Raw genomic sequence first — 16,951 nt, 5'->3', positions numbered from 1 at the left:
CTAAACACACATAATGTTTGGTGTGACTTAGGTTTCACAGTTTACATAGCTGATTGTTTCACCATTTGCATAATTAAAATATCATGCGCTTTTGTCAGATAGAAGATTTTCCTCTACCCCATGGCTCTGTTTTCATAGCTGACACAGTCAAACTCAACATGAACCAAACACAGTTTTGTTAACAGTAGCTGTCATTTTCATATGTAAACATTATAGGTAAAATTTCCTAGGAATTGTAAATAAGTTTAAAAAAAAAACCCAAATCTTAAACAAAAAATCTAAACAAAAGCCTCTTATTTCTTATTTGTTGGCATTTGTTGTTGTTGTTGTTGTTGTTGACTAGAATAGTCTCTCCTTTAGTAAAAGTGATTAATGAATGACAGCTTGCTTACTTAGTATGAGTTACTTGCATCCTTTGTTTTACTGTTCCTTTTCTTGCTGATTTTCTTGGCATCTTTGGATGCTTTCCAATTTATTAGGAATTGTCTTTCCATATTTTTAATTTCTTTGCCATCGAGAAATTCTAGAGAAAAAATAAATATGTTAAAAAATACTGTATATATATTTCTGGTTTAAGGCACATGAACTTAAATTACACCAGAGGCTGAAATAAATATCTTATAAAAATATCCTATTTATACTATTTGTTTTTGTTGAGCTTTTACTTATTTTTAATTTTTTTTTCTGATTTCAAAGAGAATGAATGCTTATTATAAACAACTGAAACATGGTGAGAAAAAACATAAAAAGACTGTAATTACTATTCATGACTCTCCTTAACTATCACCAACAAAGATAATCATTGTAAACAATTTAATACATGGTTTCCTTTCTAGAGCCACATGTAAATTTTAATTTTTAAAAACAGAAATGTCATAGTCAATAAAATTTAGATATTATCTCTTCATTTCCATACTATGGTTATTATTCTTGAGAAAAAGCAAAACATATTTTATGTTAAGATGAACAAGAAATTTTGTACATTTAGCATGGTATTTTAAAAGCACATACATTATTAATGCTTATTATATCCCAGGCTTAACCAGCTGAGCCACCCAGGCACTGCTATTACTTCCTAGGACATAGGATATGATAGGGACAACCCACAAAACTGGCCTCTTGGTTCTATGAAGATTTCAGCTATGTTTACGTTTTGTTCCTCTGAAAGAGTTTTAAGAAGTTGAGCATCTTAAATTACAAAAAATTTAATTTTTATATACTGTAAGATATTTGGAAAATACAAAAAAATGAGAAAAGAAAAAAATTAATATTGCCTGTGTTCTACAACAAAAATAATCACTACAACCCACTATCAGTATATTTTTAACATTTTTTTGTTTTTTATGTATGTGTATATATTATATAAGGTTGGGATTCTCTATTTACATAGTATTATGTCCTAATTTTTATTATTGTATTATAATCATTTTACCATGTCTTTCTTTAAACACAATTTTTAATGGTTGAGAGTATTCCATTGTATATGTATATATACTATATATACTATAAAATATCAAACTATTCCCTTATAGGACATTTTGTATTATATGTAATTACATGAATACATGTGGCCTTCATTTAATAAAAAGACTATCTCTTTCTAACAAAATTTGCTATATAGTAGTTTTTTAAGGTAATTACATATTTTTCTTTCATTATCCGTGTAATGTCTTCTACTGGATCCCAGAATGTGAAAAGGAAGTGGTAAAACTTTTTAAAATCATGTTCTTACAGGGAAATTGACAGTATCCTGATACTGATTGCATTACTGAAAATATTTTTTTAAGATTTTATTTATTTATTTGATGCAGAAAGAGATCACAAGTAGGCAGAGTAGCAGGCAGAGAGAAGAGGGGGAAGCAGGCTCCCTGCTAAGCAGAGAGCCCAATGCAGGGCGCCATCCCAGGACCTGAGACCGTGACCTGAGCAGAGGCTTAACCCACTGAACCACCCAGGTGCCCTGCACTACTGAAAATAATAACAGTGCTACTTAAATATGATCCATAATATTGTTAAATCCTAAGTACAAAATAAAGTGATGAAACTGGAAATATAAACTAGAACCATAAACTCCAGAAGTATAATTGTTTCCATATATTGTCCCATGTACTTATTGTAACTGAAATTGGTACTCTCCAAATTATAATGTAAGAAATTGGCTAAATATTCTATTATCAAACATCTTTGTACTTACAATTTTATGTTAAAGGTCATTTTTTTATGCTTAGCTTTCCCAACCACTTGGATTTATTGCTATCTTTCCAGATTTGTTTTTATTAGTAATTGTATAATATGTTAGTGTATTTTTGGGTGTTATATGTGTAAACCAATAAATATTTTTAAAATATCTGTTATAGAGCTAAGAAATGAGCTAAGGAATGAAAATCCAAATCTCTTACCATGATCCCTTTTTCCTCATGTTTATGATGCAGACAGAGCTGAGAAATGACTAGGAGACTGTGCCTTAGTTAGCCTGATTTCTTCTTTTAGAAAATAATCATATAGAGGTGGTTCAGCAGAGGAAGCCAGGTAATGGACATAAAATCAAAGACCTATGAGATTTGTTTTAATGAGTTGTTTATTTTTTTATAAAGATTTTTATTTATTCATTTGACAGAGAGAGATCACAAGTAGGCAGAGAAGCAGGCAGAGTGAGAGAAGGGGGAAGCAGGTTCCCCGCGGAGCAGAGAGCCCGATGCCGGACTCCATCCCAGGACCTTGAGATCATGACCTGAGCCAAAGGCAGAGGCTTTGACCCACTGAGACACCCAGGCGCTTTTTAATTAAAATTATTAACTTTTTAATTTTAATGCCAACTTGTTAGCACATGGTGTTAGATTAATTTTAAGTGTACAATGTAATGATTCAACAATTGTATATATTACTCAGTGCTCATCATGATAAATAAGTACATTCTTTAATCCCTTTCACTTATTTCACCCATCCCTCCACCCATCTCCCTTCTGGTAACCATCAGTTTCTTCTCTGTAGTTAAGAGTTTGTTTTTTGGTTTGTTTCTCTCTCTCTCTCTCTCTCTTTCTTCCCCTGTTGCATATTTGTTTTGTTTTTTTAATTCCACATATGAGTGAAGTGATATGGTATTTGCTTTCTCCGACTGACTTATTTTGCTTAGCATTACACCCTCGAGCTCCATCCATGTTGTTGCAAATGGCAAAAGTTCATTCTTTTTTGTGGCTGAATAATATTCCATTGTATATATACCACATCTTCTTTTTTTTTTTTTTTTTTTTTTTTTTTTTTTTTTTAAAGATTTTTATTTATTTATTTGACAGAGAGAAATCACAAGTAGTCAGAGAGGCAGGCAGAGAGAGAGAGAGGAGGAAGCAGGCTCTCCGCTCAGCAGAGAGCCCCATGCGGGACTCGATCCCAGGACCCTGAGATCATGACCTGAGCCGAAGGCAGCGGCTCAACCCACTGAGCCACCCAGGCGCCCTATACCACATCTTCTTTATCCATTTATCTATCAATGGACACTTGGGCTACTTTAATAATATGGCTATTGTAGATAATGCTGCAATAAACATAAGGGTGTATGTATCCCTTTGAATTAGTTTTTGTGTATTTTGGGGGAAATACCCAGAAGTGTGATTACTGGATCATAGTTCTTTTTCTAACTTTTTATTTTTTTTTTTTAATTTTTTATTTTTTATAAACATATATTTTTATCCCCAGGGGTACAGGTCTGTGAATCACCAGGTTTACACACTTCACAGCACTCACCAAATCACATACCCTCCCCAATGTCCATAATCCCACCCCCTTCTCCCAAACCCCCTCCCCCCAGCAACCCTCAGTTTGTTTTGTGAGATTAAGAGTCACTTATGGTTTGTCTCCCTCCCAATCCCATCTTGTTTCATTTATTCTTCTTCTACCCACTTAAGCCTCCATGTTGCATCACCACTTCCTCATATCAGGGAGATCATATGATAGTTGTCTTTCTCTGTTTGACTTATTTCGCTAAGCATGATACGCTCTAGTTCCATCCATGTTGTTGCAAATGGCAAGATTTCATTTCTTTTGATGGCTGCATAGTATTCCATTGTGTATATATACCACATCTTCTTGATCCATTCATCTGTTGATGGACATCTAGGTTCTTTCCATAGTTTGGCTATTGTGGACATTGCTGCTATAAACATTCGGGTGCATGTGCCCCTTTGGATCACTACATTTGTATCTTTAGGGTAAATACCCAATAGTGCAATTGCTGGGTCATAGGGCAGTTCTATTTTCAACATTTTGAGGAACCTCCATGCTGTTTTCCAGAGTGGCTGCACCAGCTTGCATTCCCACCAACAGTGTAGGAGGGTTCCCCTTTCTCTGCATCCTCGCCAGCATCTGTCATTTCCTGACTTGTTGATTTTAGCCATTCTGACTGGTGTGAGGTGATATCTCATTGTGGTTTTGATTTGTATTTCCCTGATGCCGAGTGATATGGAGCACTTTTTTTTCATGTGTCTGTTGGCCATCTGGATGTCTTCTTTGCAGAAATGTCTGTTCATGTCCTCTGCCCATTTCTTGATTGGATTATTTGTTCTTTGGGTGTTGAGTTTGCTAAGTTCTTTATAGATTCTGGACACTAGTCCTTTATCTGATATGTCATTTGCAAATATCTTCTCCCATTCTGTCAGTTGTCTTTTGATTTTGTTAACTGTTTCCTTTGCTGTGCAAAAGCTTTTGATCTTGATGAAATCCCAATAGTTCATTTTTTCCCTTGCTTCCCTTGCCTTTTGCGTTGTTCCTAGGAAGATGTTGCTGCGGCAGAGGTCGAAGAGGTTGCTGCCCGTGTTCTCCTCAAGGATTTTGATGGATTCCTTTCGTTCTAACTTTTTAATGAACTTCCAGATGGTATTCCACAGTGGCTGCCCCATTTGCTTTCCTACCAATAGTTCATGAGGGTTCTTTGTTCTCCACATCTCTGCCAACACTTGTTGTTTCTTGGGGTTTTTTTTTTGGTTTTTTGGTTTTTGTTTTTAGCCATTCTGATAGGTGTGAGGTGATATCTCATTACAGGTCTGATTCATATTTCCCTGGTGATGAGCAATGTTGAGCATCTTTCATGTGTCTATTGGTCATCTGTATGTCTTCTTTGGAGGAATGTCTGTTCATGTCTTCTGCCCACTTTTTAATTGGATTATTTGTGGGTTTTTTGGTCTTGAATTGTATAAGTTCCTTATATATTTTGGATATTAATCCTTTTTTGGATATGTCATTTGCAAATATCTTCTACTCAGTAGATCGTCTTTTAGTTTGTTTCCTTTGTTGTGCAGAAGCTTTTTTTTTTTTCTTAAATATAAGTGGTAGGAACATTTAACATGAGGTCTACTTTGTAAATAAATTCTTAAGTGTACAATACATTATTTTTGACTATAGGTACAACTTTGTACAGTAGACCTCTAGAGCTTATTCATGTAGCTTCATACCCATTGACTAGTAACTCCCCTTTTACCCCTTCCCCCAGCCTGTAGCAACTACCATTCTACTCTTTGATTCTATGAATGTGACTATTTTAGGTAGATGATATAAGTGGAATCATGCAGTTATTTGTCTTACTGTGACTGGCTTATTTTATTTAGCATAATGTCCTCAAGGTTCATTCATGTTGTCACATATTGCAGAATTTCTGTTTTAAGGCTGAATAGTATTTTAGTGTATATGTATCTACCATGTTATCTTTATCCATTCATCTGTCAGTGGATAGTTAGATTGTTTCTACATCTTGGCAATTGTGACTAGTGCTGCAGTGAACACAGGAGTGCTAATATCTCTTCAAAACCTTAATTTCAGGTTAAACCTTAATTTCTGGGATTGCTAGATCATATAGTAGTTTTATTCTTAAATTCTGATGCACTGTTCTACTGTTTTTCAAAGTGGCTGCACCATTTGCATCCCCACTAGTACTGTACAAGTTTCAAATTTCTATACATCCTCACCAACTCTTGTTGTCTTTTGGTTTTTTGATAATAGCCATCTGACAGGTGTGTGGTGATACCTCACTGTGGTTTTGATTTGCATTTCCCTGTTGATTAATGATATTGAGCATTTTTGAAATATACCTTTTGGCCATTTGTAGGTCTTTGGAGATGTGCCTTTTTAAATCCCTAGCTCATTTTAAAATCTAGTTATTAGGTTTTGCTGTTGAGTTGTAGGAGTTCTGTATATGTTTTGGAGCTTAACCCCATATCAGATGTATAGTTTGCAAATATTTTCTCCCATTCTGTAGGTTGTCTTTTTACTCTGTTGATTATTTTCTCTACTGTGCATGAGCTTTTTAGTTTGATGTAGTATACTTGTTTGTTTTTGTTTTTGTTGCCTGTGTTTTTTGGTGTCATGTCCATGAAATCACTGCCAAGACCAATGGCATGAAGGTTTCTCATGTATTTTTGTCTAGTTTTATAGTTTCAGGTCTTCTGTTTAAGTCTACAATCTATTTTGAGTGGATTTCTTTTGCATGTGGATATCCAGTTTTCCCAACCACATTTGACTGTCCTTTCCCCACTGTGTATTCTTGGTACCCTTGTGGAAAATCATTTGACCATTTATGAATGGATTTATTTTTAAGCTTTCTATTCTATTCTGTTTGTATATCTATCTTACGCCAGTACTATACTGTTTTGATTGTTGTATTTTGTCATATACTTTGAATTCAGGAAGTGTGATGCCTTGGTTGATTTGGCTATTTGTGGTCTTTTGTGGTTGCATTTGAATTTTAATGAAATTTTGTGAAATTTTCAATTCTGTGATAACACTACTAGCATTTTGATAGTGATTATACTGAATTTGTTGATTCCTTTGGGTATTATGGAAATTTTAACATTATTAAATTTTCTAGTTCATGAATATACGATGTCTTTCCATTCATTTGTTAATTTCTTTCATTAGTGTCTTGTGGTTTTCAGTATACAATTCTTTTTTTTTTCTTACCTTACTAGTTAAATTTATTTTTAGGTATTTTACTTTTTTGTGCTATTGTTTTCTTAATTTACTTTTCCGATGGTTCGTTGTTACTGTGTCAATATGGCTTTAAAGATTGTTTTTGGCAATTGTTAATGGTCACACTAGATTATGAAGAAATTAATAAGGATTATTGAGAAAATCAACTGACAGTGTAATTTTTTAAATTATAAACCTTAAGGCACATTTTATTGTTTTATAGAATTTCATCGGAGAAGTTAAAAATAAATTAATTGTCTCTGAAGGAGAAAGAATTTTTAAAACATATTAAGGTGAAATAAATTATGTTTAGAATAGGTTCAGTTTTTGGGTGAGGGCTGGTGTTGAATTTTATGAACACTTCAGTATTAATAAGGTATTTTTGTGTCCTTGCTATTAATACTGCAAACATGCAAAGTACTGGAATCCTTACCCTGGGTCTGGTTCTACCCTTTAAAGCCAGCCAGGCATAAATAGAGGAAAAGAAATGCTGCCTGTCCATTTTACAGATTTCAGATCTTGAAAAATTCACATTGCCCACACAGCATCATCATTTGTGGGTATACTGCCAGTTCAGAAAGTCCCATTCTTTTAAACGATTTCCAACAATTCATATTCATGCATCCCTTAATGAGTTGTTCTTAACACAAAATTTGTTTTCACTCAGGCTAAGTAAACCACATGTGTGGCTTATCATTCTGTTCGGTGAGGACTGGGTTATTTACAAAACATGTCTTTCCTCAGTCTTTACTGGGACACATCAAACGAAGTCTTCAATTCATTTTTGGTTTTGGTTTTTCATTTAGGAAAAAAAAGCACATGAAAATAAGACAAGTTCTAGGGGTGCCTGAGTGGCTCAGTTGGTTGCAAACATCTGCCTTGGGCTCAGGTCATAATCCCAGGATCCTGGGACTGAGCCCCATGTTGGGCTCCCTGATCACCAGGGATCCTGCTTCTCCCTCTCCTGTCTGTTCTGTCTCTCTCAAATTTAAAAAATAAATAAATAAATAAATAAACTTAAAAAAAAAAAAGATTAAAAAAAAGAAAGAAAGAAAAGACCAGCTAGAACCAAAGAGGAAAGACTGAAAGAACATATACTAAAGTGTTAATAGCAGATTTATTTTGGGATTATGAATGACATTAATATTCTTTTCTTATTTTCTGCATTTTTATACGAAATGTGTATTAATTTTAGGGGTGACTAGCTCGCTTAGTTGGTAGAACCTGTAGCTCTTGATCTCAGTATTTTAAGTTCAAGCCCCACATTGGGTATGGAACCTACTTAAAATTTAAAAAAAAGGAAATGTGTATTAATTTTATAATCGCAAAAATATGTTTAGGAAAGATTTTTTTAAAAATTTTGACTAAATCCTATTTATTTGGGAATCAGTACCTTCTCTTCACATACTTTACTTCATTATCTACAGTACTATATAATGAGAAGTGTTCCCAGAAATGGTTCCATGAACATAGGAAAGTCCTTAAGCATCTAACATTAGTTGTATTTACTCTGCTTCCTAAGGAAAGTAGACTAATAGAATTGTGTGCAGTGAGCAGGAAGGGAAGGAGATGGAGAGTTGGGGGAATGTGCATTATTGTAGATTCATTTGCACAATTTACAGAAATTACGCATGACTCTTCTCCTGGTGTATTTTCGGTTTCCTTCCTTTGGCTGGTGGGGTCAAGTATGGTGGGCAGGGTGTGACCCTTGAATATGTATTTGAGAAATACATATTTTTATATATTTTTAAAAAAATCTTAGATTTTTGTGATATACCCTTTGTCAACCCTTTTCTCCCCCAAGAGAACCACAGCATAACATCATGATCAATCAAGGTTTACTACAGCTATGAGCTTTGAAATGGTTTTGCCATGCATTAGTTTTTTATACCCAAGTATAGCATGTCACAGAAGTTCAGATATAGGAAACTCTTTCATGAATCTCCTTTGTGAGAAGGCAGTGCTTATCTTTTTAATGTTGTATAACTTGGTCCCTAGTGAAGAGCTGTGGTCTAATACTTCCAGTATAGTGCATAATCAGGCTGTTGTTATTTCTAAGGATCTCATAAAGGACTCCCTACCTTGCTCCCCTTTCAAATGAAAGGAACCTGTACGTTCTTAGGGCAATTGTCAAGCTATGAATACTTTGATTAATTTTTATCTACAGATCCAAGAACTGAAGAGTCTCTTGGGATCTTCAGAGGATTTGTGCCAATGAGAATTTGACAAAAGGTCAGCAAGTTCTACACATTTTTCCAAGAAAGGGTATGTGGTGCCTTAATTATTTCTCAACAACAGATATTTTTCATGTTTTATTTCTCAATTTTAAATTTGCTTTTACTTAAAATATTGAACTTAATATTATACTTTCATAGATTCTGATATCATATTTATATTTTTCAAGGCTTGATATTAAATTAACAAGTTAACCAGTTCTCTTTCTCTAGGAAATTATATTAATGTAATATAAATGTATACCCAGTGATTTGGACACCAGTATCAGTCTGTCTCTGTATTTAGGTTTGAGACAAACAGGATTTCCATTTAGATCCATTCTCCACAGCTTCATCAACTTGTTCAGTAAAAATTCCAGATCCTATAATTAGAGAAGGAAAAGCAAGACACAAGTATTTCATAGTCATCAATATTTCTTTCATACCAGTTAATGGTTTTTAAAGGTAATCACTGCTCGTCTAGCTAATTACTGTTTTTCTAGGTACTTAGAAGGTGTACCATAAATCTTTTTTGAATAAAATGGTCTATACTACTAATTGATCTTGTATACACCTAGGGGAATATCTTATCTTTAGAATAAGGTGGTAAGAATTACAGAGCTAATGAAAATTCTGAAGAATAGCAACAGGCAAACACCTATGATTCTTCCATTTATTCTTCTCAAGTCAAGAGCAAAATTATAGGATATAAAGGAAAATTTTAGGAAATACAAAGTATAGATTAATTCATACATGTTCTTAATTGCAAAGCGGAAAGTAATTGGCCATGCATTGCTTGATATTTTTATTCCTGGTATCATTTCTTCACCTTCAAAGCTTAATATCTACTTAATCTATTTGTACCTTCTATCTCATTCTTTGCTTGATCCATGTTTCTTGTTACTTAGATATTTCATTTTTCCATTTTTGGAAAACTTTTTTTGATAAGACTGCATTTATTCTTTAGATTTCAGAAAATAATTTTTTTGTGTTTAGTTTTGGCTTTTGGGGGGGGGTGGGAGAGAGAATCTTGAGCAGTCTCCATACCTAGTGCAGAGCTCAGTGCCGGACTTGATCTCACAACCCTGAGTTCATGACCTGAGCCTAAAGTCAAGAGTTGGACACTTAACTGGCTGAGCCACCTAGGTGTAGGCACCCCAGAAAATATTAATTAATTAATTAATTAATTTTACTATGAGTGCTGACAACAGTTCCCTTCCACATACTAAAAATACCCACAAGGAGCACCTAGCTGGCTCAGTTAGTGGAGCATATGACTCTTGATCTCAGGAGAGTGAGTTCAAGCCCCATGTTGGATGTAGAAGTTACGTGGGGGAAAAAAAATCCCCACTGAACTCTTCCATATCATGGAAGTAACAAATTTGGAACATCCAGGAATATGCCTCTATCTGCATGAAGGAATGGTATTTTAGGGGAATAATTATAAGGACAGCTGGGTGGGTATCTAGTACCCACTGCAGAGCACCTGGTAGTTCTCTTCATCTTTTTGAGACCAATATCTTCTTACATAAAATGGTAAAAATATTTCCGGTTCTACCTACTTCATTATTCAACAAAATACATATTGAATCATGGGCTAAGTTCTGTACTAGACTCTGAGGTATCCAAAAAAGTAATTTGTGAAAAAAAATAGGGGTTTTAAAAAAAATAGACAAACCGAATCTTCCTGGCCCCGCTGTTTACTGTATGACCTTAGGCAAGTCTATGTTCTCACTTATAAAGTGTGAAAGTTAGGATTAGTTCTCACATATAAATAAAGTGCCCGGAACAAAGCAGGTAACTAATAAATATGTTAATTTTCTTTTTGTCTGTCCTACCACCCCTTAGCTAATAACTTTCTCTTAATTTTGATCAAGAGTGTAAAAATTGTTGTTAGGAAGAATAAGCTTCTGACTCACTGACTAGTAGTTGATTTCTTATAAGAAAGCTGTCTTCAAAAGTTGTAACTTCATCTTTCAGTCTTGGGCTCTGGATTATTTCCTCTCCACAGCATTTGTTCAACAGCATTTGATACAGCCATGATTATTTTATGTGAGAGTTTCACATAAGTATTTCTCTTAGTCTAAGACCTCTAAGGAAGGAATTGTGCATTGAATTTTTGTAGTGTTGAATATGATGCCATCACCCAAAAGTTGAGTAATAATAATAATAAGAAAACTTAAAATGTATATAGATAAAAAGAATCCTGTAGAGTTTTGTTAATTATTCCTCAGTTGATAAATGACCCGCGACATACTCCCTCCAGTGTGTGTTTATTTAAGACTAAACTAATCCTGTGCTGAAATATGATTACCCTTTGGATACGCTCTGGTAGTTCATTGCCTTCCTGTCTTTAATAAAATGCTTTTGCTTTCCTGCCCTTCAATGTTACTAAAGGGAGCAGACAGTTTTCTGGACAGTCTCTGTTTGATAAATGATCATGTCAGGCTATCACTTAGAGGAGTGCTGCAAAATACCGAGGAACTGATTCTATTTCCCATGCAGGGCTGGTGCCCAACCTCCTATGTAGACGCCTGCAGTAACTGGCAGTGCTTGCTCTACAGTTAATGATGGCCATTGATGAACCTGTATTTGACCAGCATGCTCCAATCTTTATTGGAAATGTCTGGTCCAACTGTCCTAACTAAATCTAAAGACAGCCATTTGTCATCCCCCTGACTGCTTGTCATCATCTGCCTGGGAAAATCTATAATTTTTGGCTTGTTTCTGACTAAACTGTGGAGTGAATAAATTTATCTTTGGGTTACTCTGCTTGTCAGGATCAATATTGAGCAGAGGTTGAATAAATTAGAAACTGGAAAAACATGACAGGCCATAGTGGTTTGTTCATTTGTGTCTTATAAATCAAATATTTAGTTTAGTTGAGAGGCAGGCACATCAAATTTTTTATTTCCACCATTCATTCTGAAGATGCTTTACTTCATGATAAATGGCCATCAGAAAACCAATGAAGTAAATCACTAATATATCTGACTGAGATGAACTTTTCAGATCGTTTTATTGATTTAGCAAACTTTGCAGACATAAACACTGCAGGTAAAGATTTTTTTAATATAACTTCTTTCAAATTTTTATACATTTTTGCAACCATGATGTTTACTTAATATGTCATCAAGGTATATAATATTGGCCTTAGTGAAGTTCATGGCTCATCAACTACTTATAGAAATGGAAGTTTTATTGTAAATGGTCAGTGAAGTTTTAATATTTTAATAGATTGATGAATACTTATTTAAAGGAGTTATAGGAAAGAATGCAAAGGAGTGTTGACTAAAAGTAAGTGTCATTTAAGCTAGAATCCTCTGAATTTAAACTATGGAGTATTGTTTGGCCTAAAACCTCTCTTTATTCTCCTCAGTGGTTGACTTTGCTGTGTACTGGGGAGAACTAGGTCATTGCCCACAGAGTATTCTCAGTTTTCGGTCTTTGGTCTCACACTTCTTCCATTACTCTTTCCTATTTTTGTCAACAAAGGAAGAGTCCCATTTTTTTTTCTTTCCAAATTAATCAGTCCTCTTGATGTTTTCCCTTCTCTAGGCCTTTTCTTCTTGGGGTATTCTTTCTTTTGCATTTATATTTCTAATCTTGCTCTCCTTTCATCCTGTCTCTTAAACTTACTATCACTACACTTCTTGAAAGAGTAGTACAACAGTGTTTATCAAACTTTGATGTGCTTAAGAATCACCTAGGGATCTCATTTATTAAATGCAGGTCCTGATATGTTTGGTCTGGAACAAAAGCTGAGATTCTGCATTTTTGGTGCTGATGCTGCTGGTCTTAGGACAACATTTGGAGTTACAAGGGTCTAGGCCACTGACTGTGCTTCCTCAATCACTGGGCACCCCTGCAGCCTGGTCCTCCTGAACAGGCACTGCTATCCTTATTACTGAGCCATACGTTACCATCTCAGACTTTCTCAGTTTCTTTGGAGCATCTTTTCTTACTGACTGCTCTCTAATGGTATTTTTGCAGGCTCCCTGGATCCTGAATTAATCTCTGACTCTACAAGTAACAAACTTCTGACCACAGAAATCCCCGGTATATAAACAAAGTGTTCTATAAAAGTTGCTTTTGAGACTGGAGAAATCATTTCATAAAAAAGAGCTATACCCAGTGGACTGTTACCTGAAATGACCCATGGAAACAACCTATGTAATTGAGAAAAAGCCCAAAGAATAGCTGTGCAGCGACAATGTTATAAAGCCTCTCCAAGGACATTGTCCCTGTGGCAGATGTTCAGGGATCAATTCACTTGCCTTCCTTTTCTAGAATATACATTTATTTATTTCAAACTTGTTTTTCTTCCCTGGACCACAGCAGACTGTAAAATCATGGCTAGAAAAACAATTGTCTAATACACCATGATCTCCATTTATGTGTATACCCTTTACAGAAAAAGAATAGCCACATTGATGAAAATAGTAAAACATCTGTTACACTGAGGAAGGAAGGGTCATCTGTACATGACAGGAAGAACCATATTTTATGGGAAACTACATTGGGCATTTCACCAAATATTCTTCCTCCCATATCTAGATAGTATCATTCATGATGACCATTTAAGTGATCACATAACCAACATCTTAAAGACACCCATATTCTTCTGTCCATGGGCTCTGGCTTTATATATCTAATTGTCTATTTAATATTTTGTCCAGAAGACTACAAAGGCACCTCAAACTCTATATGACCAAAACTCATCATCTTCTCCCTCTCCACTAAACCTGATTTTTGAGTTCTCTATTTTCTATTGTGCAAGGCAGAAGCCAGAGAATCATTCTTGACCTCTCCTTCTTTGATGTTCTGTATATCTAACTCACCACCAAGTTCTGTACACTTGATTTCCAAACAGCTCTCCAGAGCATCTACTTACTTCATCTCTACTCCAGCTCTGTTCAAGTTTCTACCATCTCTCACTTCTTAACTAGTCTGGCCTCTTCCAAGCTATTCTCCACACTGTAGCTATGCTGGTCTTTTCAAAATGCTACTCTTTGGGGGCACCTGGGTGGCTCAGTAGGTTAAGTCTCTGCCTTTGATCTCAGAATCCTGGGATCAAGCCCCACATTGAGCTCTCTGCTCAACAGGGAGCCTGCTTCCCCCTTCTCTCAGCTTGACTCTCTGCTTACTTGTGATCTCTCTGTGTCAAATAATAAAATCTTAAAAGAAAATGCTACTTTATTACTACTTTACCCCCTGCTCAAACACCTTCAGTGATTCAGCATTGTTCTTAAAAACAAAACTCTCTATCATGACCTATGTGGCCCATCTACCCATCAGCCTCTATATGTAGTGTGCTCCACCTTCACTCTCTCTGCTTTCTGTTCTCATATTGGCCAAACTCTCATCTGCTTTGGGGCCTTTGTACATGCTATTCTTTACCTGGTAAACCCTTCTATTCTCTCAGAACCCAGTTTAGCAATCCCTTCCGAGGGAAGCTTTCACTGAGCTCTGTAACTAAGGCAAATCCCCCTGTTTGGAAGTTCTCAGAGTCACATACTTTTTCTTTGTAGTATTTGCCAGAGGTGCAGTTTTACATTTATTTTTAGGTGATTATGTGCTTATTGTTTTTCTTTCTCTAAAGGTTGAGAGCTCTTTGAGGCCAGGGCCTATTTGTTCACTATTTGAACACTATTTGTTCACTTTTGTTCACTATTGTCTCCCCCATAACAAGCACTGCCAGATGGTAGGTGTTTTGAATGAATGGATAAGAAGACATGAATGAATGCATGCATGAATCAATGGATCTGACATTAGAAGGACAGGACAGAAACTATAAAGGAGAACTTACATAAAACCCCTTTGAAAAATTTGCTGATGAGAGAGGCCACAGACGTAGAAAGAGAAAAGACTGGATTTATCCTCTGTTATTCTATTTCCTCCTCTACTCCTCTGCCACCATTCCCCCTCCTCCCTCCACCTCCCTTGCCCCAAACCTTTGCCCTGGACCATTGTTGAACTAAGGAATAGGAGAAATGAAGGCAGGGTTAGAGGATCTTGGAAGGAGGAGTTTTGGCAGCTGTGGGTCTGTAGAAGGGAGAAGAAAGGGAAAATCCCAAATAGGAGGAAGCTTCTTCCAGGTCTGTATCCTGTGCCTCCACCTCTACCGTAGCCACTCCCCTGTGGCCCTAGTACCCACAGTAGGCTAGGGCATGGGCATCATTTGAGAATAACTATTTTTGCCAGTGACCAAATTTTTTTTTCTTTTTCCTTTTCTTATTCCTTCCACAGAGCTCAAAGACTTTAAGTTGCCCTGCCAGAATTTTTGTTGTGGTTATATCTTTTCCTTTTGATTTTTCTTAACTATCTTTCTCATTGCTCAAACCTGAATCTTAATTGGAAGAGTTGAAGTTATTTAACTATCCTTAGGGATAGTTATTTTTCTTTTTTTTCACATTTCATGTATTTTTTTGTTAGCTGTATACAAGGAACTTATGGATGTCCATATAAAAGCAGTTGCTCTAAGTGCTAAAAGCCTTGGGTAATTGTAGGGATTTTGTTAGGAGTCTCTAATGATGTCTACTTCTTTTTCCCCATGGCACAAAGCTGTCTGTTGTTGAAGACTTTGAGGAAGGATATCAACGACCTTAGGTGTGGCACATTGAGCTTTCTTTCCCATGGCGCAGGGTTTAATGTCAGCAGCTTTAGGGCAGCTTCAGTCAGTGAGTATAAAGAATGGAAAAATAAAAGCAAAAAAAAAAAAAGGAGATACTGACCCCAATAATACATTCCAAGAAACAAGTTAATATTCTGTAGCTAAACTTCAACAGGTCCTTTTACTAAGTCATTAGAAGTTGATTTGAAATGGACCACAAAGAGTATGTTTTATTTTTTAATTGTTATTATCATTTTTAATTTAAATTTAAGTTAGTTAACAATAGTGTAGTACTGGTTTCAGGAGTTTAGTAATGTATCATTTAGATGTAACACCCAGTGCTCATCCTAGCAAGTGCCCTCCTAATGCCCATCACCCATTTAGCCCATTCAGCCACCCACCTCTCCTCCAGCAACCCTCAGTTTGTTCTCTAGACTTAAAAGTCTCTTATGGTTTGCCTCCATCTCTGTTTTAAATCTTATTTTATTTTTCCTTCCCTTCCTCTGTGTTCATCTGTTTTGTTTCTTAAATTCCAACATGAGTAAAATCATACATTTGTCTTTCTCTGACTGACTAGTTTTACTTAGTGTAATACACTCAAGTTTCATCCATGTTGTTGCAAATAACAATTGCATTTTTTTTTAAGATTTTATTTATTTATTTGACAGACAGAGATCACAAGTAAGCAGAGAGGCAGACAGAGAGAGAGAGGAGGAAGCAGGCTCCCCGCTAAGCAGAGAACCCAAGGCGGGGCTCGACCCCAGGTCCCTGGGATCATGATCTGAACCGAAGGCAGAGACTTTAACCCACTGAGCCATCCAGGCACCCCAACAATTGCATTCTTTTTCATCTCTGATTAATATCCCATTGTGTACATATACCACATCTTCTTTATCCATTCATCACTTGATGGGCCTTTGGTCTCCTTCCATAATTTGGCTGTTGTTGATCGTCATCTACCAATGTTGGGTAGTTCTGTTTTTAACATTTTGAAAGAGGAACCTCCATACTGTTTTCCAGAGGGGCTATACCATGTTGCATTTCCACCAAAAACACAAGAGCACATTTTAAATGAACCCTGGTCAAGTCTATATTCATTCTTCCAAGAAGATATGCAGGGCATTTTAAATTGCTTGTCTTTTTTGCTGGAAGTAAAAGAACTTAAAATTTA

At 35.7% G+C, this 16,951-nt stretch overlaps 1 protein-coding gene across 5 annotated transcripts in view; it reads right to left on the bottom strand.

Moving 5' to 3' along the window:
• Positions 1–16,951, bottom strand: part of PPP1R42 (protein phosphatase 1 regulatory subunit 42) — a 62,568-nt gene that overhangs the window by 10,292 nt on the left and 35,325 nt on the right. For 4 of the 5 annotated variants that reach the window (XM_045075721.1, XM_045075718.1, XM_045075717.1 and 1 more), the window contains 2 exons: positions 9,433–9,550; positions 393–523 (listed from right to left, as the gene is read on the bottom strand). In XM_045075721.1, coding sequence (XP_044931656.1) covers positions 393–523; positions 9,433–9,550 — 249 coding nt within the window. The remainder of the gene's footprint in view (positions 1–392; positions 524–9,432; positions 9,551–16,951) is intronic. The other variant, XM_045075722.1, reaches the window with a different exon arrangement.

Source organism: Mustela putorius, unplaced genomic scaffold (assembly GCF_011764305.1).
Source record: "Mustela putorius furo isolate JIRA1106 unplaced genomic scaffold, ASM1176430v1.1 tig00000151_pilon_pilon_pilon, whole genome shotgun sequence".
In the NCBI taxonomy this organism is placed as follows: domain Eukaryota; kingdom Metazoa; phylum Chordata; class Mammalia; order Carnivora; family Mustelidae; genus Mustela; species Mustela putorius.
This window is presented reverse-complemented; position numbering and strand designations above follow the sequence as displayed.